A 23,860-nucleotide genomic window follows, 5' to 3' on the forward strand; every position below is an offset into this window, starting at 1 on the left:
TACTAAGATATACCATATGCTGAGCCATAAAACAAGTCTCAGTAAATTTCAAAGGATTGACATCATAAAGGATATATTTTCTAAACAGCAGAATTGAATTAGAAGTCAACAACAAAAAGATATCTAGAAAATCCTCAAATACTGGAAGTTGCTTCTGGGTAACCCAGAGATCAAAAAGAAAATCACAGATGAAATTTGAAAATGTTTTGAACTGAATTAAAATAAAAACACATCATCAGAATTTGCAAGGTTAAAGTAGTGGTTAGAAGAAATATTATAGTCTTAAATGCTTATATTTGAAAAGAACAAGGTTTAAAAAACAATGATCTAACCTTCCAACTTAAGAAGCTAGGGAAAGAAGAACAAAGTAAAGTAAATAGAAGTAAGGAGGCAATAAAGATGAGAATGGAAATCAGTGAAATGGAAAATAGGCAAACAGTAGAGAAAAAAATTGATACCAATGGCTGATTCTTTGAAAAGATCTATAAAGTTGATAAATCCATAGCTAGACTGGTAAAGAAAAGGAAGGGGACACAAATTAACAAAATCAGGAATGAAAGAGGGGACATCAGTACAGAGCCTACGCATACTAAGAAGCTATTAAAGGAATATTATGAACAACTTTACGCCAAAAAATTTGACAGCTCTCAGATGAAATGCACAAATCCCTTGAAACATAAATTAGAAAAGAAGAAATAAAATCTCTGACTAGCCCTGTATCTATTTAAAATTTTTGAATTTGTAATTAAAAATGTTACTGCCATTGGGGCTGGCCCCATGGCCAAGCGGTTGAGTTCGCGCGCTCCACTGCAGGCGGCCCAGTGTTTCGTTGGTTCGAATCCTGGGCGCGGACATGGCACTGCTCATCAAACCACGCTGAGGCAGCGTCCCACATGCCACAACTAGAAGGACCCACAACGAAGAATATACAACTATATACCCGGGGGCTTTGGGGAGAAAAAGGAAAAAATAAAATCTTAAAAAAAAAAAATCTTACTGCCAAGAAAAATCTAGAGCTAAATGACTTCAGTGTGAATTCTATCAAATATTTAAGGAAGAAATAATACCCATCTTATACAAACTCTTTCAGAAAATAGAGGAAGAGACAACACTTAACAGTTCATTTTAAGAAACCAGCAAACTCTGATTATCAAAATCAGATAATGACACTGTTTGACAAGAAAATAGAGACCTAGTATCCCTCATGAGCATAGATACACAATCCTCAACAGGGGCCGGCCCAGTGGTGCAGCGGTTAAATTTGCACGTTCCACTTCTTGGCAGCCTGGGGTTCACCGGTTCGGATCCCAGGTGCAGACATGGCACTGCTTGGCAAAAGCCATGCTGTGGTAGGCGTCCCACATATAAAGTAGAGGAAGATGGGCATGGACGTTAGCTCAGGGCCAGGCTTCCTCAGCAAAAGGAGGAGGATTGGCAGTAGTTAGCTCAGGGCTAATCTTCCTCAAAAAAAAAAATCCTCAACAAAAAATTAGGCTATCCAATCCAGCAATATTTTAAAGTATAATACATCATGATGAAATAGGATTTATCCCAAGAATGCAGAGTTGATTTAATATTCAAGTATCAATCAGTGTAACTTGTCATAGGATCATCTCAGAAGATGAGGAAAACTTATTTGACTACATTCAGCCCCCATTTGTGATTTAAGAAAAAACAAGACAGAACTCAGCACAGTAGGAATAGAAGCAAACTTGCTCAATATGAGGAGTTAGGAGTATTATGCATAGTATTATGGGAGGAAACAAGCCATATTAGGTGAAGGACCATTTAGGTATCTGATAAGATATCTACTGGATAAGATAAATAAGGTGTGATCACAAAATGAGATTTCCATAAATGTTATTCACAATAAACAATCAAATGTCTTTAATGTTATGTACTAGGTCGTTCTTTTCCTCCATTTTTCAGCTTCTGCTTGCTCCCACCACCCCTGTTCAACATTGTACAGAGATCCTCGCTAGTGCAATAAGGCCAGAAAAATAAATAATAAAGATTAAAAAAGAAGAATTAAAGTTGTGTCTGGATTCACAGATGACAAATATACAGAAACATTTTGAGGAATTTACAGAAAATTATTAGAATTCATAAGTGAATTTAGCAAGGTCACAGGATAAATGATCATTATTAAAAGATCAATGAATAAATTGAAAGTGAAATTTTAAATTGCATTTACAATGGTATAAAAAATGCAATTCTTATGGGTAAATTTAATGAAAGTGTCTGAGATCTGTACACTGAAAACTGCAAACCTTGCTGAGAGAAGTTAAATCCAAAATAAATGGACAGACCAACTTCATGGATTTGAAGACTCAAAATTAAGATGTTGATGCTCCCCAAAATGACCAATAGATTTAATGCAATACAAGTCAAAATACCAGCAGGTGTTTTTGTAAAATTTGACAAGCTTATATGGAAATGCAGAGAACCTAAAAAAGCCAAACAGTCTTGAAAAAGAAGAACAAGGTTGGAAGACCTGCAGTGCCCAAATTCAAGACTTAATGGCGAAGCTGTGTTCATCCAGGCGGTGTGGTATTCCTGTGCGTCTTGAAAGTGAAATTTAGACATCATGATTCTCTGCATAAGCCAGGATTTTAAAATTCATTCGACAGCAAGTCGTTACTGAGCTTAAATCTACCCTGATTATTATGAGAGGAAACAAGCCATATTAGGTACAGGATCGTTTATGCATCTGATATTTATTGGATGAGATAAATAAGATGTGATTGCAAAGTGAGATTGATTTCCATAAATGTCATTCACAATAAACAATCATGTCTTGAATATTATACCTTAGGTAGATTTTTTTTTTCCTTCTCTGTTTTTTGTTTTCAGATTTTCTCTAATGATGAAATATTAAATTTACAATAGAACTAATAAACTTTCTTTTAAGTTGAAACTTTTAGAAAGTAAGATTCCTGTTATAAGCAAGTACAGTAGGAGGTAGAGAGAGACAGCTGAATCTTGTGGAATGGATAGAATTTGGATGTGGGGAAGTGAGAGGACATTTTTAGATGGAGAAAACCTCGTTCATTCATCAGGAGTCTGCATGCAAATTCGGCAATGAATAAAACATAAGTCTAAGCCTTCCTGGACCTTCTGTTCTAGTGGGGAGAGGCAGAGAGTAAACATCATAAATAAGAAAAATACATACTATCTTATATGGTGATAAATGCCAGGAAAAAAAATAAAACAGGAAAGGGAGATAAGGAGTCAAGGGTAGAGGACTACAATTATAAATAAAGGTGCTCAGCGAAGACTTCTGTTGAGAAGCAGACAGTTTAATACAAATTAAGGACATGAGGAGTAGCCCATTTGGATATCTAGGAAGAGTACTCTAGGCGGAGTAAACTCATATATGAAGCAAGCGCACGCACACTGGATTTGAGAAAAAACAGGGAGACTGGTATGGCTGGAGCAGACAGAATGAGTTAGTAGAAGGAGAGGTTGGGGGAAAGGCAGATTATAGAGCCTTGTAGGCAATTTTAAGAATTTTGCCTTTTATTTGAAAAAATATTGAAAGCCACTGCAGAGGTTTTTGAGCAGAGTGACATGTTTTGATTTAACAGTATTATTCTGGATGCTTTGAGGATAAACTGAAGGGACATAAGCATGGAAGCGGAGAGACCAGTTAGGAGGCTATTGCAGGACTTCAGGCAACAAATAATGGTTGCTTGAATCAAGTTGGTAGCAGTGGAGGTGATAAGAAATGGTCAGATTGGTGTTCATTTTAAAGGTTGAGGCAACAAAATTTGCTGGGGGATCAGATATGAGGGGCAACATGAGAGAGAAAGAAGAGTTAAGGATGACACTCAACTTTTTCGCTGAATAGTTAGAAGGATTGAAATGCCATTAACTGAGGTGCAAAAAAATGTCAGATAAACAGATTTGGAGGAAATTAAGAGTTTAGTTTTACACAGGTTTGATTTGAGATACACATTAGACATCTCAGGTGTAGCTAGTATGCAACTGGAGTTTAGAGTTCAAGAGAAGAGGTCCAGTCTGGAGATAATAACTTGAGAGTTGACAATATATAGATGTATTTAAAGCCATGAGATTGGATGACATCACTAATAGGGTCAAGAAGAGATCTGAGGCCTGAGTCGCTCCAGTATTAAGAGATGAGGGGAGATGGGAAGGAACCAGCAAGAGACTAAAAAGGAGCAGCTACTGAGGTAAGAGGAGGATCAGGAGAGTATGTTGTCAAGGGAACCAAGTAAAGCATTTCAAAGAGGAAAAAGTGATCAACTATATCAAGCGCTGTTGATAGTCAAGTAAGATGAGGGTGGAGAATTGACATTAGATTCCTTGATGACTTGATAAGAGCAGTTGTTGGGGCAAAACCTTGATTGGAGTGGGTTTAAGAGTGTATGGAAGTTGAGAAAGTGGAGGCAGCAAGTACTGTATAGACAACTGTTTTTGAAGGGATTTGCTATAAAGAGATACAGAGAAAGATGTGGTCACTAAGGGGAAAGTGGGAGTAATAAGAGTTATTTTTATTTTTTAAGGGAGAATAACAGTATATTTATATACTAGTGAGAATGGTCTGGTAGAGTGGGAGAAACTATGCAAGAAGAAAGTCAGAATTGCTGGAGTGAGGTACTTGAGAAGGCCAAAAGGAATAGGTTTCAGAGCACATTTGTAGAGTTTGTCTTTTGCTAACATCTGATGTGTGTTGGGGATCACCAAGACCATCCCCAGGCTTCATTCTCCGGAAGGACTCAGGACTCAGCATATAGTTATACTTATGATTTATTACAGTGAAAGGGTACAAAGCAAAATCAAAGAGAAAAGGTGTATGGGATGAAGTCCAGAGGAAAACCAGATGCAAGCTTCCAGAAGTCCTCCCACAGGGGAGTTACACTGGATGCATTTAATTCCTACAGCAGTGAATTGTGACATGTGTGAAGTGTTGTCTACAAGAGAAGCTCCTTAGAGACTCAGTGCCCAAGAGTTTTACTGGGGGCTGATCATGTAGACACCCTCTGTCTAGCACATACCAAAAGCCCAACCAGAAGGACAGCAGGGTTCAGCATAGACCATATTGTTTGCAAAACAGTTTCAGCACTGTGGGCTGTTCTTATCGTTCAGGTAATGATGAGAACCCCTGAAATCTAAGGTCCCAGAACCAGCCTCCTATGCAGTCTGTTCTAAAGATAGCAGTCTCAGGCCTGCTATGTTAACTCTTTTTCTTCACAAGGTCCAATTTATTCATAGTAACAGGAGAAAAGACTGACATGAAGGATCACTGTGGAGGGTGATGAGCAAGTTTGGTGGTGGAATTGAGGATACTGCATGGAGACAGAAAAGATATTTCAGAAAGGAATATTTGGTGAAACAATAAAATACATAATTGTCAGTGAATAATGTTATGAAATGCTGGGGTTTTTTTTTTCAACCCAGGTGCACAATAGAGAGGAATTTGATGAGATAATAAGTATCAATTTGATGAGGTAGTATATTGCTATGGCAATAATTGTTCCGGCTTTTTTGTAATGTTTCCAATTTTAAATAAATGACTTCTTGTATTCTATAAAATCTCATATTCTGATATATACCAAATATAATTACATCTCTTACATGCAATGTAACGAATGATAAAACATGATTAGCTAGACAAGGTGTTTTGATTTTGGTTTAGAAAACCAAAGCATAGCTGTTAAAAATGTTTGGCAGAACGCAAAATAGTATGTATACACTAATCACGAGTATATGAAAATGTATTTCTCTATCTTGTGATGAGAGGTTGTATGAATAGTTTAATTTTCTTTTTTCTATAAAATTACTCAGAGAGAAGTATTTAATATTTTTATTGTGATACTAAACCTTAATTATGCCTTGGTGAAATTTTTTTTAATAGGGTCAAGAATTTGCTCCAAAAAGTGTGGCAATAATTGGTCATTCTATGGGCGGCCTTGTTGCAAGAGCATTGCTTACACTAAAAAATTTTAAACAAGATCTGATAAATCTCCTTATTACACAAGCCACACCTCATGTTGCTCCTGTGATGCCATTAGATCGTTTTATTACGGGTGAGTACTGTTACATAAACACCAACTGACCTCCCCATTGCTGTTCAGGATTAAACAGATCCTTGCAGCTGCCCTCTTTAGAGTGTGCTACAGATTTATCCATGTGTGAAGTGCTCAGTTTCAAATCTGCCACTCCAATTCTGAGCATCTCTCTTTGTAACTTTCAACTTAGGCTCATAATTGACACCGCTGTTAGTTTTCTTTGTCCATAGCATCTTAACATGGATTGCATATGTCTTATAATCCCTAGGCACTTTGACTTCAATTTAGTTATTCTTGAGGATAACTCCTGGTCTCTTAAAGTGTGTTTATACCTCCTATGTTTTGTTAACTCTCCCAGTACCCCTCAAAGTAAGGTTATACTTAAGTAAAACAGTAGAAATGTCTTGTTTTAAATAAATAGGTCTGCTAACACTTTTTATAGTGAGGTAGAATTGCTAATATTTATTAAGCTCTTACTGTCTTTTGGTGTTGCATTAAGGTGTTTACATGATGTGTTATTATGTCACCTAATCTTTACAGCAGTCCTTTGAGGTAGGTACCATTGTTATCCCCATGTTTATGGATAGACAAAAGAGGCCAAGATAAAGTTCTCGCCCAAAGTCACATGGCAGGAGAATAGTGGAGCCGGTATTTGACTCTGGCAAACTTGTTCCTGAGCCTGTGCCCTTAACCTTTGCGTGCTCTACTGCCTGTTAATTGAGGCACGTTACTATAACAGACGAAATCAAGTTAGGATTAATTCTATGATGTTGTAGGGAATTTTGAATAAACTGTGGGAGTTTATGATTGCTGTCATCTAATCAAATAGTGATAATGTCACAGAATAAGAATTAAATGCCTGCCATGTCAACTTTTTGTTAAAGAAAGTCAAGTATTATCTTTACTGCTTATTGGAATATTTTATGAGTAGAAGAAAATCTTTAGAAAGAGATCATTCTTTTCAGTAAATTTGCACAACTTCCTACCCTATCAGAATTTGCATTATCTTAATTGTGATGAAAATTTTATTTATAGTTATCTAAAATATATCTTAGTGACTCCAAACCAAAGTGGTTTTCCAAAGCGCTGTTCTTAACATAACGTTGCCAAGGAGTAACTTACTTGCTGGAATATCTGGTACATCAGTACTTACTGTGAAGTTTGATTTTTTTCCTTATTACATTTAAAACTTTGCCTGTAGAAATCTTTTAATAAAAAATTTTAGTTTTCTTATTGAAGTTGTTTAAATCTGTTTTACTAATTCTAATAATTATTAGGTTTAGGAAAAAAATTAAAGGCGTAGACAAGTCATAATACTTGTTACCACACGAGAACTCTTTCTCTTACTGTGTTTTATATGGTGTATGTAGATGAGCCATGTGGATTAAATTAGTATTACGCAAAATACATTTTTAAAAATTCATTGAGGGGGCCAGCCCCAGTGGCCTAGTCATTAAGTTTGGTGCACTCCACTTCAGCAGCCTGGGTTTGGTTCCCAGACGCAGACCTATACTGCTCTTTTAGTGACTGTGCTGTGTTGGCAGCCCACATACTAAAATATAGAGAAAGATTGGCACAATGTTAACTCAGGGTGAATCTTCCTCAGCAAAAAAAATTCTTTGAGGGAAGAATTTTCAAGAAAGTCGGGTTTTATTGTTTTGAAAGATAGTGATGATCTGTCTCCAAAAATCTCAGACTGAAAGTGATTTTTAGGATCAGTGTGCTTTCCCCTAATTAAGCCTCTTTCCCATTTATTCTGTATTTATTTTTTATTGCATTAAACCAGAATTAGAATGAAAAAACAAAAGCTCATGGGTTGGTGGATTTTAGGTTTTTAGGAGACAGACACTCATATTACCTCTGGAAGTAGATTCCCTGTTCATACTTGGTGGAAATGCTGCCCTTCAGTAGGGGAAATGAAACCCTACACTGGGCTCTGCACTTTGGAGGGCCCTGCTCTGGTGCTGCCATCCCCACAGGGCAGGAGTGTACCGGCCGAGCAGCCCCCCACTGGAGGCTGTGCCTTTACTCCTAGACCATGGCTCATGTAACCAGGCCTCCAGACTTTTCTTGCCCATATGCCCATGCCCACTTCTAGGGCCTATATGGGCCTCTTACCTGAATCTATCCTGGAGGCAGGTGTGTACAACCCTAAGCTTGAGTTTTGCATGAGGAACAGACAGAGCTTGGATGTGCACACAAGGTCTCTGTGATGCAGGATGGAATTGAGGAGGGAAGAGAGGAGGGTAGCACAGTGATGGGCCAGAGGTCTCCTCTCTCTATGCTGCCATGATCCAGCGAGCAACTCCGAGGTGTCCTAGAATTCTCAATTTGAACCTGGTTTTCCAGGTTATTTCAATGATATATTTGTCAAGGTAGGCAGGGAAAATATATTTGATTTAACATTTTGTTAACTGGAATTTTGACTTTTAAATATTTAGACATATGGCCGTATGTACCCCGTTGGTACTCTTGTTCTAGGCCCTGCACATCTTAGGAATGGGGCTGCTTGTTCGCAATCTAAGTAAATATTGCTGAGATTTTTAATGGGAGGAGTTTGCTACCCCAAAATGTTTGAAGCCCTCAGTGGGTTCAAATGCCAGGGTCAAAATGCATTAAGTTTTGAAAATCAGAAGAGGAAATGAGAACTCTCCTGCCCTGGCCTCAAATCTTTGACACTAAAATTTTCTCACCTTCCATAGGTAAAGTAGAAAAATTGTCTGCAGATTCTTCCCTTTGAACTACTTGTTACAATAAATGGGTAGAACCTCTTTAACCCTCAGATTTTCTGTAGCAGCATATGTCAAGACTAATGTAAATGTCAGTGTCTTGATAGATTGTATTTTCAGAACTTAAAAAGTACTTTGGTCATGGTTAGCTGAAGTGGAGAGCTGCTAAGCCCTTATAAGCAGGGACACTGGTATGATTAGGAAGATCTGCAGCTCTTTAATATAATAAACTCTTATCTGTGAAAGAATTTTAGTGTTTTTTTCTTCTTGCTATGTTGTATATACTGTAGCTCATGAATAAGCAGCATCCTCGTGGAATGTAGGACTCACATGTGGGCTTATCAAAGCTAATAAAATTTGGATATCTTTTTTCTTTATTGATACCTTTGTAACTCATAGTATTTGTGCTCTGATTTAATAGGGAAGGCAGAATATATCTACAGAAATTGTTTTACTCAAAATGGAGAAGTATGAATAACATTGTTTATAGGTGATTCAGATGGCTTACACAGAAATTCAGTTCAATACTAGTACTGTAGATAGCTTATTGTTGCAGAGAATGACTCCTAATTTTTAATGTGTGTCTTTTTTATTTCCTACCAGATTTTTATATGACTGTAAACAATTATTGGATTCTAAATGCTAGACACATAAATTTGACCACGCTTTCTGTAGCTGGAGGATTCCGGGATTACCAAGTTCGTTCAGGACTGACTTTTCTGCCAAAATTAAGCCATCATACCAGTGCCTTATCTGTTGTGGTAATCTTTTTTAGATTCTACTCAAATCGTAATATGATGGACACAGTGAAGCATGAAAGGAGAAATAATAAGTAGTAGCTGCTTGGAAATGACTGCTGCGTTGATGTAGTACTGCTCTGTGTGCATGCGTGTGTGTGTGAGAGAGAATATGAAGAAAGGAATGGGACTATGTTGGGAAGGCAGAGGCATGGATGCTTATGTCCACAGAAAGTGAAAAGGATCTTAGAAGCTTTGTGAAAATGGTCTTATTTATGAGGAATAATTATTTCTTGTTCAAAGTAGTTGCCTATCCGTTGATTAGAGTTGTAAGTAAAAGAAAGTGTGGGCCGAAGTCCAAGGGCCTCTTGTTATATGAGTGGTATGCTATATACAGTAGTAGTGGAATATCAAACGTACCACATACTCCTGATTGCTGAACTTGAATCAGGTTTTACCAATTTTAAAATTTAAAAATTAGCTTTGAAAATATAAACAGAACCTCGATTAATTAATTTTTTAATTATTCTTCCCTGCTAGGACATCAAGTATTTAGTCTTTAACTGGGATACATAGCCTCTGTAAAGTGAGTTCAAGTTTCCATTAGGACTTATTATTTCTTAGATATTTAACCTTGAAGTCTTCAGTTAAGATCTTAACATTTTAACTCAGTGTACACATCATCTCCAAATATAGCTTAATTTAATTTCTTAAGAGAAAATCCATAGAGTTCTTTTTGCTTTTTAGGAGATAGTGTTTTGTTTCATAGTTGTTCTCTTCATAGATACTCCTTTGCTCAGCTCATCTACTATTGCCCCATCTTAGATTGCTGTGCATTCATTAAACAGGTATTTACTGAATGCTTACTACACATAGAACAAAAATTATTAAGCTATTCTGCTGTTACCCACCATTTTCTTAAAACTGGAGGAGTTATGGTGTGGCCATAATAGCTTTGGAACTAGACTGGTAAATCTCTTAAACCTCATTATTGATATGAATCTTGTTATTTGATTTTAAATATTGTTGGCAGATATTTGCTGCAAGTCCTCAAAACACTAAATGTCCACTCTTTAGTAAACACAGATATTTTAGTCATGTAAAATTGGATGTGATCATTTCCTAGACTTGGTCTGGAGCATGATGCTGTATTGATACCACATCATGCAGTTTATCTTTCAAGAAACTAGTCTTTTTAATCGTGTGTGTGTGTGTGTGTGTGTATGTGTGTATGTATATATATATATATATATATATATATATATGTATATATATATGTATGTGTCCCTCTTTTCTAATCCATTTGATAATGTGTTGCTTTCAAGGCAGCTTGTATTTTCGATGAAAATATTTTACTTCTTAGGGAATTTTCTCAAAGCTGGATATTGTATAATCTGAGTTTTATTCACTTTAAAAAATAATTAGAAGTAACAGTTTTTAATGATTATCTCAAGAAAAGCAAAATGACATTTACGCCTTTTGGGACTAGAAAAATTATTTAAGTTAGCGACCACAGTTGTATTAGGGTAAGCTGAACTGCTGTAATATACTCTAATGAAGGCAACGGCACTCAAACACAATAGAAGTTTATGTTTTACTCATATAACTGCCCTAGGTGTGTAATTAAGTTGATGGGTGGTTTTTGAAGGAGTCCCATTAAGGGACCCAGGCTGTCAGTAGGCAGCCCCTTCTTGAAAGCTTTACTTCCAAGGCTGCTCTCATCATCACTATTTCTACCATGAGAACGGGGAAAGAGCATGGAGGAGAGCAGTCAGGCCTGGAAATGGCACACATCACTCCTGCTGTCATACTGTTAGAGAAAACTTAGTCACACCCTAGCGTAAGAGAGGCTAAGAGATGTAGTCTAGCCAAGAGTTTAAGAAAGGAAGAATGGATTTTGGTGGACATTCAGCAGTTTTCACCACAGAGATCATGAGCAACTAACTTTATTATTTGTGATGCCTTTCCCTTTTTCAACTCTAGCACAGATGCATTCATTACAGTGAATGCAAGTAAACCAGTTTTGTGTCCTTGGTAATGGTAAATGCTGTCTCCTCTGAGTTCTTACTCTACTGAGCAGCTAATATAATCTTAGAACCACAGTGAACTCTGGTTGTCTCAATTTTTTAGTAGACTGTCAGCAGTAATTGCTAAACATGAGCTCTAACGTTTAAAAGTTCAACACGTAAGATCCCTCTTGCTTTAAAGCCTGGAACCCAAGTACACATTGTTATTTGCAGAGTACAAGGGTGACAATGACTCCTTAGAAGTTATAAATCCCTACTTTTTTTCTTTTTTTAGCTCATTTATTAAAGAGACATTTTAGGTTCTGTAAATTTTCTTGCATCTATGTTGTTAGTTTCCTATTTTCGTTTTGTTTTGACAGTTTATGGTGAGGGCAGCTCATTGTGTCTTCGATGATGCAGAGAGAGAGATTGTGAAAATAATATCAGATTTATTTAACATTCCCCTGTTGTATGTAAGATGCTATTCACAGGGAGGTCGTTAACCTGGTATGAAAAGGAATCTAGTTCTTGAAGGGTGCTGTGCCATTCTTAGGAAGCCTTTGCAAATAGTTATGTTTTTTAGTATCCGTTGTCCTTATGTCTCTAACCAATAATATATGTCCTAATCGTCTAGGGATTTTTTTTCAAAATAAGTTTGGACCTCACTTATAAGAGTCTGATTTGGTAGGTTTAAAATTGTCTCCACACATATTTATTTTGAAAACTTCCTGGCCTGGGAATTTCATGGGCACATCCTGATTAAGAAGTAACATCTTAGAATTTATCAAATAGTAGTCTGGTCAGAACTGAAATTACTAAAATATCTATTGTAACTTACACATAAACTATGATTTATTCAAGAATCTTATACTTAGTTCCTTATTACAGTAGTAAAGAGTTAGACATTAAACTTCAGTGAAGAATCTATGGATAGCTTTAATAAGTGTTAAAGGGTGATTTAAGCTTGACTGAGCAGTAATGACAGAGAATTATGTTATTTTTTGCAGGAAATACCTTAATATTTTTGGACCACTTTTTGTAAGAATGCAACATTTAGAAATGTCTATGCATTATAAAATAGTAAAACTAATGTTACATGTGTCTAAATACTAGCTTGTAAGAATTTCAAACCTTTCAGAGAATAACAAATGTGCTTTGACTTTTGGCTTTTTTCCTTTCCTTTAGAGTTCAGCAGTGCCTAAGACCTGGGTCTCAACTGACCACCTCTCCATCGTGTGGTGAGTTAATATAGCTTATTTTGGTGATTTGTAGTGGTCCTCTTTTCTTATCAGTGCATTGATTGGTTTGTTAGCTTTCTTAGAGCTTTTTCTGTAAATAAATAAGGATTTGTGAGAAAGATTAGCTTAGGTGCTTAGAACTCTAACCTTGGTTCTTGTCTCGGTTTGATGAAGGTTCCTTTAACAACTCATAAAATCATCTCCCAAAGAACCAGTAGCATTAGTCTCAAATGAAGCTAGTGTTAAATATAAAAATTTTAGAGTTTGTCATAGTTGGACAGAATCAGTTGCGTTTGTGGTAGGACTTTCTGAGCCCTTGGCCAATCACCAAACTCAGGGACTTGATTAATGCAGCGTTGACTATTCTAGGCAGCAGCACATGGAAAACTAACTAGGAATTAGATTTACCCTTAATATAAATAAAGAAAGAAATAGCTTAAATATGGGTCAAGAAATACATAGGCCCTATTATTTTCTCTCTCTGTTTTGGCTTAAAGATGCTGTTTTCACCTTCTTCTGGCTGTGCAATAAGTGGTGCCTGCAAGAACCACAACAGTTCAGGCATATAAAGATGGGCCAACAGTTCGTCAATAGCTGTGGTTAGACAAGGAGATCAAGGGGAGACAGAGGGAACCTGACAGTTCTACTGTCAAACATCCAGGAAGATTTAATTTGCTTTATTTTATAGGTGTCAGCTTTAAGGTAGATGCTTAATAATGATTTGTGAAATAATTTTAGAGGTTACAGCATTAAAGGAAACTCAGATATTCTGTTAAATAATAGAATTGTGTGTGTTTGTATCAAAAGTGTATTTTTAAAGAAAGTTTCATTTGTGACAATTTTAATCTTTAGGTGTAAACAGTTGCAATTGACTACAATTCGAGCGTTCTTTGATCTTATTGATGCTGATACTAAACAAGTATGTATTTTAAACTAAAAATTATTTCAGTAAAGTAAAAGCTTTTGTTACGGCAGTGATAGATTTAATACTTTTTTTTACTTTGGTGAAAATAGAAGCCTACACCTTATATTACTGTAATTAGACTCAAAATATCTTTATTTTTGTCTGCTAATACTTTGACCACTGTTAGTAATTGATAGAATGCAATGAAAATGAAAAAGTGAAAGGATATCTTAAATCTTCCCCCTGCTCTTCCCCTTTATTATTTAAAATTTTATATATGTCCTTCTAACTTCTTTTAACTTAATAGAAATACTTATTACAAGCTATTTTATCATTTTTTTAATACGTTGTAGACTTATGATCTATCTTATTATTTTTAAATTTTTTAAAAAATATCTTTATCTTTCTGATAGGATCAAAATATCTACATTCATTGAGTAACCCAAGCTTACCAGACTTAGATTGTGTACTTCTAGAAGCTGAACCTTTTCTGTAATGAGATTTCACGTATAAAGTCTCCAAACTAGTGATTTTTCAAGTTCTTCAATTAGCAGGAAACCCGGAAATCATAGTGCCCTTTATAGGAACATCATATTTCTCTTTTATCTCTTTCTTGTCTGCTAGCAGATAAATAGTAGTGGGCACCAAAGATTTCAGCATAATTCAGAGAATTCTATCCATTAACAAATTTTTGTTTTATCACTTGGGAATATTTGCTGTTACTCATCTTAAGCAGCCTTTCACCTCAGCTCTTGCAGCGCATCACTGTTCCATAGAAACACGTTCTGTGAACTATGGCTCTGGCCTTTCCTTGTGGAGAAGTTCCTCGTGTATTAGGCAATTCTTTTCATTATGCAAAGCATTGCAACGCAGATATTTATGGATTCTGTCCCCTGAAGGCTCCAGATCTTTGAAAGACTAGTACGTGTGACCTCTTCTTCAGTAGATCTCTAGGCAATGCTCTCCTTATCATCGTGTCTTTGAATCTTGCTCCTGTAGCCTTCTCTCTTGGGAGTGGGATAGTGTCTGTATTTTTTTCCTTAACCCTCCAGAAAGCTGCTTAACTACTAGTAGAGGGAATCATAGATACATAGCTCTCTCCTGAAGAATGCAACAAAAGAGAGACCCAAATCGTTCTGTGTTTTACCACATTTTAAGCCATAAGATACCATATTTAAGTTAGTATATTTATTAAAGTAAATCAGCTTCGTAGAGTTATCACTGTGAATTGGTCATGGAATGCAAACATTTTTCATTTTTCAATGTTGTTTTAATTGTGACTTCCAAAGGGATTGAAAACATTTAGTGGATCTGGTCCTCACTGTCATTTCTTTGTCATTCTCTCACTTTGTTGTTGAGAAAATCACTTGCCTGTTAGGACCTCAATGCTTAAACTAGAGAATTGAATAGTGAAAATTCTAAATGGATTTTATACCCCAGTACATTTTTTTTTCAAAGGGAAGGACTGATACAAGGTTGCCAACATTTATTGTGCTAGGATGTTTTAGGACAGACAATAGAAAAATCCCATTGTCTGCTTTCATTTTCATTTCATGAAAGAAAGGATATTGATGGAAGGAAAGTAAAAAGGACAGAGTAAAGGAGAATATTTTCCAAGGAAGGACAGTTGGCAATTCTTGTTTTCTCTAGTGACCAGGAATTCTTTGTTGTGGGATTGGCCCTGGTCTGAGCTTGGAAACTAGTGTGTTGGAATCACTAGACTGGAGGTTCTCTTAAGTTCTCTTCTGGTTCTGTATGTCTTTATGTGTTTTATTCTTAACTGTTACTCGAGAGGCACTATTGCGTAGTGATTGAAGGCCTGGACTCGAGCCAGACTGCCTGGGTTTGAATCCTGGCTCAGACTCTTAACAGGAGTGTGGCCTTGGGCAAGTTCCTTAATTTCTCTGTGCTTTAGTTTCTTCATATTTAAAATGCAGATAAAAAGGTTATCATCCCCTAGAGTTCTTATAATCATTGAATGAGTTAATAACATCTTAAGCACTTAGAATAGTGCCTGGCCCAGAGTAAGTAACTTTTTGGCTCTTATCATTATTACTTGAAACAAAGTTTCATTGAACTATCACAGTGGATATAAAAGGATACAGAATGTATCACTGTTCTTTCTAGATAACTCAAAATCCGAAGAAGAAATTGTCAGTATTGAATCACCACTTTATAAGACACCCAGCAAAACACTTTGAGGAAAACCCAGCAATAATTTCTGACTTAACAGGTTGGTGATAATAATATGTTTTAATTTTAAGTGCAGTTTTGATTATTATTTTTGGGTAAATTTGTTATTAGCAGACGAAGTCTGAAACTGTGGTACTTCAGGTACTATAATCCTATTATATTAATTTCTCTATAATGGTTTCTTATGAGATTTGGTTAAAGAAGGGAAAAAATAGAAAAGCAGTTTTTAAGATGTTGCTGATAAAAGTTTTGTCCTGAAAATAACATAAATGGAAAATTTTTAAAGCTGGAGTTAAATGTCTTCATTCTCCTGCAAGTCATATTTTACATGACTCTATTATTTATGTACTCTGTTATTCTTTACTTAGTTTCTCAGTATCAGTCACTCTTCAGTCTTCTTTTGGATTAACACCTTATTTTCATTGGTAAATTTTGCTTTTAAATATAAAACCTGTCATACTCTACTTAATTACTTGCCTTGTCTGGAAAATAAAATATTAATTTCCATCTGTTGATACTTCCTTAAGAGTTAAAGACATCATTTTAAATCAAGTAGATTTAAAATGCTTAACTTGATGTGATTGCTAGTTGCTGATGAGTATACAGAGAGCATCTTACTAGATTTTCTATTTTAAAATAGTCAGTGTTCCACAAACCACTTCTTTTTCAAATTCTGTTATGATTGAGAAATATTTCACCAATATTCAATAAAAGAAATTGTTTAATTTTTTTTTAAAAAAACCCAAGCAAATCAATTTTTTTTTACTTTAGGAACATCTATGTGGGTTCCAGTAAAAGTGTCCAAATGGACGTATGTGGCTTACAACGTAAGTAGACCACCAGTAGGTTTTTTTACTTAAAAAAAAAAAAAAACTGTAGTATTTATCTTTGAAAGTTAAAGACTCTAAAAAAGATACCCACATATCGTTTTCCCCACATTAAAACAATTTAATAATAATTCCTTAATAATAAATATCTAGTCAGTGTTCAATTTTCCAGTTTTATCATAACTGTCAAATTTTTGTTGTTTCTTTGTTTTTCAATTTGTTTGTTTAAATCAACATACAAACAAGGTCCACAGGTTGTTATTTGTTGATGTCTCTCATCCCTCTTTTAATCTCTAATGCTTCCTCCCCTCCTTTTTATTCCTTGCAGTTTATTTGTTGAAAAATACAAGTCATTTGTCCCGAAGAGTTTCAAAGTCTTGATTTTGCTGATTGCATTCCTGTAGTATCATTCAGCGTATTCATTTGCCTGCTCTCCTGTGACTCAGTAGTTGGATCTAGACACTTGATCAGATTCAGGTTTTTAGTTTTGCTGGACTGACTCTCTTTTTATGTTGTTAGCAGCTATTGATGAAGAATGCCTGAAGTCATTAACTCATTTAAGGGGATGCAAAAATGATGATACTGTAATTTGATTATTCCTTCTTCATATTAACGGGAACACTATATAGAAAAATTTCTCATCTGCTAAATTTATCAAAAGTGGAACAAATCATGAAGAAAAAAATGACAATTGCTTGGATCTTTGGGTCTCATATTTTCTGGTTTTCAGAATAGTAAGTCGGCTCACAAATGTCCTCCATCAGTGACTGTAAGAAGTTTTAGGGTTATTTTTGTGCGGTGTTATTATGAACTCATAGATTTAAACGTATTTGTATTTCCATCTGAACTAAAATACTAAAAGTGTTCTACCTTTGATACTAAAGTTGATATTAAAATTGTTTATCTTTGACCCATGGAAGCCATTTCAAGTTAGGCTCCTGAATCTTTTTGATATAGCTGCTCTTTAGCTGTCTTTGATAGTTTCCTCACTGTCTAGTGTGAGAAGATATTTCAGCTCATTTTGTAAATTTCCTGCCCCAGTCCTTGCATCAGCTTTTCCTATAAGGAGCTCTTTCTATTATTTGGGAAATGATGTCTAAAAACCATAATTTGGGCACTAGAAATGTTTATGGCTAATGGGTTAGCATCTCTAGGCCTTTTCAGTGGACAGAGCTAAGGAATGTATTTTATCTTGACTGTGAGGTCAAAAACCAAACCAAAGCAAAATAAATTCATTCACACTCATAGTTCTGTGACACATTCAGGACTACATGGTTTATACTTGATCTCTCTGCCTTACATCTGGATCTTCTTCCCATTCCCGGAATATTGGTTCTCAACAACACCAAGAATCATAAAATTAGGACACTTATTCATTACTTCATCTGGATTTTTGAATGATGAAATTATCCACTCTTATGATAGTTGTGTTGTGTTTTCCCTCTTTTTTTTAGGAGTCTGATAAGATCTATTTTACATTTCCTCTTGCAAATCATAGAAAAATCTACACTCATGTTTATTGTCAGAGCACCATGCTGGTAAGCTAATTCATATATTTTATGTCAATTTAAAAGGGTAACTATTGTTCAGTTTTCACATTCAACTAATATCTAGTAGATCTCATCTTTAGCTATAACTATTATTAAATCTAATTAGTTGAAAAATATTTGATTGAAAAGTATTAATCAAAATGTTTTCCATAACTAATAATACACTATTAAATTACACCTTTGGCTCTAGTTGAGGTCTTCCGCCCTGTCTTTCTACCTTAGTTTAACTATGTTTAGGATGAAGGAATTCAATTCAAAGCTACTTTACTTCTAAAGTTCTATTAGTACTTTAAAGAATAGATATATTTTAGCAAAGCTATATTCTGTAGGAATTTTATAAAGTAAATCCTGTTTTTCCGTTGGCTTTCATACTAAAATTTCTAGTACTTTTATACCAAATATTCTCTAGAATAGTTTAGTAACTGTTATCGTTATTTCTACTTACAGCATCAGAGTGATGATTTTGTTTGTGTATTTTTTAATGAGTACCTACTGTGCTAGGCATTGTAAAAAATGTTAGGTGCTGTTGCATACTTTTGTTAATTAAGAATGTTTAAATAGGGGGCCGGCCCCGTGGCCGAGTCGTTAAGTTCACACACTCTGCTTCAGCGGCCCAGGGTTTCACCAATTTGGATCCTGGGCACAGACATGGCACCGCTTATCAAGCCATGCTGAGGCAGCATCCCACATGCCACAACTAGAAGGACCCACAACTGAAAATATACAACTATGGACCAGGAGGCTTTGGGGAGAAAAAAGGAAAAATAAAATCTTTAAAAAAAATGTTTAAATAATATTTTAATCACTTATCAACATTTCTTACTTTCAGGAATTTGTTTCCCAATTTGGGTTCTTTTCTCTCTGTTCTGATTTGTTTTTGGCATGCCCCAGGATTCTTCACTTTATTTTTGCATCTTTCATAGTTTGAGTTCCTCCTTCTCCCTTTTTTAGGGTTATTTCTATTTTTTAGAACTAGGATCTAATGTATCTCTTAGATACATGGTAGATGCTGCCATTTGATATGTACCAAAGTTGGGTTTTTTTTCTTCTGAGGAAGATTAGCCCTGAGCTAACATCTGCCACCAGTCCTCCTCTTTTGCTGAGGAAGACTGACCCTGAGCTAACATCCGTGCCCATCTTCCTCTACTTTATATGTGGGACACCTGCCACAGCATGGCTTTACACGGAGTGCATAGATCTGCACCTGGGATCTGAGCTGGTGAACCCCAGTTCGCTGAAGCAGAACGCAGGAACTTAACAGCTGCGCCACCAGGCCAGGCCCCCAAAGTCTTGAGAAAGGATAATAGGCAGGCGTAGTGGACTAGGTGCTGATGAATACTGATTTTAGTGAAATTAGTAGAGTTTTGCATCTCTCACAAAGACTAGCATCTCTCAGCCTAAAATCTAGATGGGTAATTTATCCCAAGAGAATCTGGCCCTGAGAGTTATGGCTTAAAATATCCATACTCAATACTAAATTTCAAGTCATGATGTCAGTATTATATTGAGAAAAATCCTTGCCAAAGTGCAAATTATCCATTTGGCTTATTGGAGGATCTGTTTTCTGTAGTTAAGGTCCATGGGTATTAATTAGCATAAGATCATGTGGTGAATTTTTTAAAATCTTTTCAATTTTTATTATAGAAGTTTTCAAACATATAAAAGTAGAGAGAAAATACAATAATGAGTTCTCACGTAACCATCACACAGCTTTAACCGTTATCAACATTCTGCCATTCTTACTTCATTTATCCCTTCCTTTTTTTTTTGACTGAAGCATTTTTAAAGCAAATTCTAGGCATTTTATTATTTCATCCATAAATACTTCAATATTTTTTAACAGATAAGAATTATACACATTCCCATAATACCGTTTTTTTATCCAACAAAATTACTATTTCCTTAATATCAGGTAGTATCCGGTTCAGTTTTCCTCTGTTGGATTAAATTTTACGTTAGCTTATCTGAATCAGAATCCGCAGTGCACACACATGCATCTGCATCCGCTGCATGGATCTTAAGTCTCTTTTATAACAGCCCTCTCTTCCTTTCCCCAGGCCGTTCATTTGTTCAAGACAGTGAGTTATATGTTCTATAGAATTTCCCACATTCTGTGTTTAGCTGATTGTGTTGTTGTTGAATCTTTAGCATGTATTTCTATCCCTCATGTTTTCTGTAAACTGGTATTTAGATCTAGAATCTTGATTAGATTCAGATTCGTTTTTTGTGGTAGGAATGTTTTATAAGTAGAGCTGTGTACTTATCTCATCAGGAAGTATGTAATATCTGGTTGTCCCACTTTCAGAGACATAAAGACTTACCAGTGAGGTCAGGTGGTATCAGCATGATCTAGCCATTATAAGATTCCTAATCAATCTTTTACCTAAAGATTTTAGCAGCTATCAAGGGCATCATTTTTCACTTAGACAGATTTTTGTTTTAGATCTATAAATTTTATGATCAAGTAGAATTTTCTTTTCTCTGTAGTTCAGGAATGAGTTGGCAATTCCTGAGTGACTTTTTAAAAAGATTTTCAATACAATTTTTGTAATTAGTTGTGTTAGGGGTGTTTACCAGATGAACTGAAATTGTTCTTTTTACACCTTCTAGGTTATATCAGCACAATGTTTTAGGGTGGGCTTGAATAATACTTTATTCAACCTGTTGATGAATTAGTCAGAATTCCCTGTACACCGAAGTAAGTAGTGTGGAATATTTGCAGTTTTCATAATAAGGGCTATCTTTGACGATAGGCTCCCTTAGTAGCTTCAATAACCCATTACAAAAGTGGGTTGGATCTTGAGAGGCTGCTGGTTCTTTGTCTAGGCTGTGCAGATCTGTTCTGTTGCCTTGCTTTATAATGCCCCATTGTTTTGGGAAGCAAAGGCAACTGATACCAAAGTCTCACAAGTATTTCGCCAGCAGTGAAGAGCAGAGAAAGACCACATTGTTTTTTGTTTGTTTCTTCTCAGCTTTCTTTTCTGTGTTCTTGAAAAATGTCTTAAAATTTTATTTAAGCTCCATGAAGGCAGAGACTATTTCCGCCTGATTCATGATTTTCCTTGAGGGCGTAGCATAATTCCGTGGCCCTGGAATAGACTTTATAAATATCAGTTGAATGAAAGGATTGATTCTTTTATTGTCCTACTGTATACTAAGGACAAGTTTATGTAGCTATCTGAGCAGTGTTTCCGATCCTCTTATGCCCTGGTAGGGTTTCAGTAGTTGGATCATCAGATCATGGGGTATTGCTCTCACTACTTCCTTAAAAGTTGGAGTGAAGTTGTTAGGTCATACTGCTCCTAAATGACTGAAGCTAAATTTATAGTATTGTTAAAATATCACAACCATCTCTAGCATTCCCGTGCTGCACTGATAAATAAGTAGCTAGCTTCATCTTTAGCCCTTGGAATTATGCTTCAATACACACACATTCTCAGTTGCATAGAAGTTATCTGCTTGGTAATCAAATTAGAACTCAAATGGTAAACTAAAAGGCTTTATTTTGATTAATTGTTATTTTTTATTACTTGGCTCTAGATTGTTTACTGTTTGTATAAAAGTCCACCTCTAGTTGTTCGTTCTTCTATTTTTGTTAAAATATGGGTTGCTTACTACATAACTGCTGAACTCTGAAAGTGTTATTTCAAACTCTGGAAATGCTTAGGCAATATGCTGTGAAGTGACACCCATCAGGTCCCTCCTCCTCACACTGCTGCTCTGGGTTACTTGCTTACCTATGTTCACATTAGACTTCTTTGCTTACCTTTGATCTCTTTGATTTTTCAGAACTCCTTGGATACATTTTCAAATAACAAGTTGCTATTTTGTGTTTTCATTGTGCCCACTGACCCTGTCGTATAAGAGTAAAATGTTGAAGATGCCTATTTTATATAATTATTTTCTACAATATTTGTGTGCTTTGTTTTGTGTTATTAATCAACAGGATACAAATAGTTGGATTTTTGGCTGCATAAACAGCACGTCTATGTGGTAAGTCCTTTGAACCTAAGGCCTTTTCATTGTTCATTTTTCTCAACATAAACAGTCCTCACAAATCACACTTTTAGAATAGTTTCATACATTCCTAAGCTAATTTTGCTGCTATACTAAATTATATTTATTTTAAAATGAAAATTAAAGGAAATGAACATACCAGTACTTTTTGTAAACATTGGAATAGTTTGTTGCTAGGAAAAAAAATTTTTTGTTCCCAAAGGGACTATGTGGATAAAGTATATTGATTTAGACTTCAGTTCATTAGAACGCTCTCTGAAGGGTCTGTACATGGTTTCTTTTTCCTCTGAAGCTTACTTATAATTTACAATACTTTATATTTTTGTCCTTTAATTCTATTTTCATGTTTATTTCAAAGCCGGCAAGGAGTTGATCTATCATGGAAAGCTGAACTACTGCCAACAATTAAGGTAAATTATGGCTTTAGAATTTTTTATGCAGGTGGAAAAATGCTTGAGCCTATAGGCATTTTAGAATATGTTCTTTTATTAGTTCATCTTGGTATTAAATAAACTTAAGATTTACTAAGAGATATTTTAGAAATATTTTCTCTAGAAATTTAATGGAGAATAACATGAATTTTTTTCTTTTTGGCTTTCAGAGGTAAAAAACTATATTAATCCTCTAAGTAAAATTAAACCTATATGTTATAGTATCATAACAAGAGCTAGATAAATTTTTTAATTCATTTTGAGGGTATGTTTGGAACGATCTGTCTTAAAATATAAGCTGAGTAGTATACTCAGAATTCATTTTGGGAGAGGACCTACAGTAGGGAAGTGAGCATCTCAAAGAGACACAAAGTAATTTTGCAGATCAGCTTCAACACCACTTTGTGGTCAAGCACTTGGATAACTATCTACTTTAGCTAGTACTCCACAGGATTTATTTAATAATTGTTAGTGATTTCGTAAAGGGACTCTAGTAGATCAGCAAGTCTTTATACAAAAGGCTAATTTGCAAACTCTCAAAATCTATTGTTGAGAAAATAAAACAATTCTAAAATTTGATAAAAATATCTCTTCTAATTTCCAAATTGTGTTTATAACTCGTAATCTTATGCCAGGATTGATAGTTTTTAGTCTTCAAGTAAATCTGTACTTTAAAAATAAAATATATTTTCCTAATGAGTACTGGTCTCATAGACTTGAAGTCATCTGGTTGGTCCCAGTCATCTCCCGCTCCAATTCAGTTATTTGTGCTCATGGATGTTTATTTATCTGTATTCATAGTCAACTCTGTACTATACCAACAGAGAGGAATTATGACAGGATGAGTAATTGTAAGTCACTTACACTTGACTTTGGAATGGTTGCAGTTACTTTTCTGTCACCTTGGTCAGTCTTTGTGCGTATTCATTCATGTGGCTTTGTGTTTATGAGACGAATATCATAGGGAAGTGATTTGACTTATAAGAATATCTTTAAAGTCTTTCACTGATTCTGTCCTAACCTTCTAGGCAGGAGCAAAACAAACAAAAGTATCAGGATATACTTACTGATCAATCATTCATAAGATATATTAAATATTTTCTTGAATTTCCAGCTTGGATATCCTGTTCAATCTCTAAGAGTTAGGAAGAAATAAATGATTAAAAACTTGATACAATTTGACTTTGCTCCTATTT

The 23,860-nt window shown here is 35.3% G+C and overlaps 1 protein-coding gene across 1 annotated transcript in view; it reads left to right on the plus strand.

Moving 5' to 3' along the window:
* Window positions 1-23,860, plus strand: part of LOC124233494 (GPI inositol-deacylase) — a 63,062-nt gene that overhangs the window by 13,265 nt on the left and 25,937 nt on the right. Inside the window, exons 4-12 of the mRNA XM_046650634.1 lie at window positions 5,879-6,050; window positions 9,365-9,522; window positions 12,690-12,742; window positions 13,595-13,661; window positions 15,774-15,879; window positions 16,611-16,666; window positions 18,121-18,204; window positions 22,163-22,209; window positions 22,592-22,643. Of these exons, the coding sequence (XP_046506590.1) occupies window positions 5,879-6,050; window positions 9,365-9,522; window positions 12,690-12,742; window positions 13,595-13,661; window positions 15,774-15,879; window positions 16,611-16,666; window positions 18,121-18,204; window positions 22,163-22,209; window positions 22,592-22,643 (795 nt within the window). The remainder of the gene's footprint in view (window positions 1-5,878; window positions 6,051-9,364; window positions 9,523-12,689; window positions 12,743-13,594; window positions 13,662-15,773; window positions 15,880-16,610; window positions 16,667-18,120; window positions 18,205-22,162; window positions 22,210-22,591; window positions 22,644-23,860) is intronic.

The sequence above is a fragment of the Equus quagga genome, unplaced genomic scaffold, assembly GCF_021613505.1.
Source record: "Equus quagga isolate Etosha38 unplaced genomic scaffold, UCLA_HA_Equagga_1.0 203_RagTag, whole genome shotgun sequence".
In the NCBI taxonomy this organism is placed as follows: Eukaryota; Metazoa; Chordata; class Mammalia; order Perissodactyla; family Equidae; genus Equus; species Equus quagga.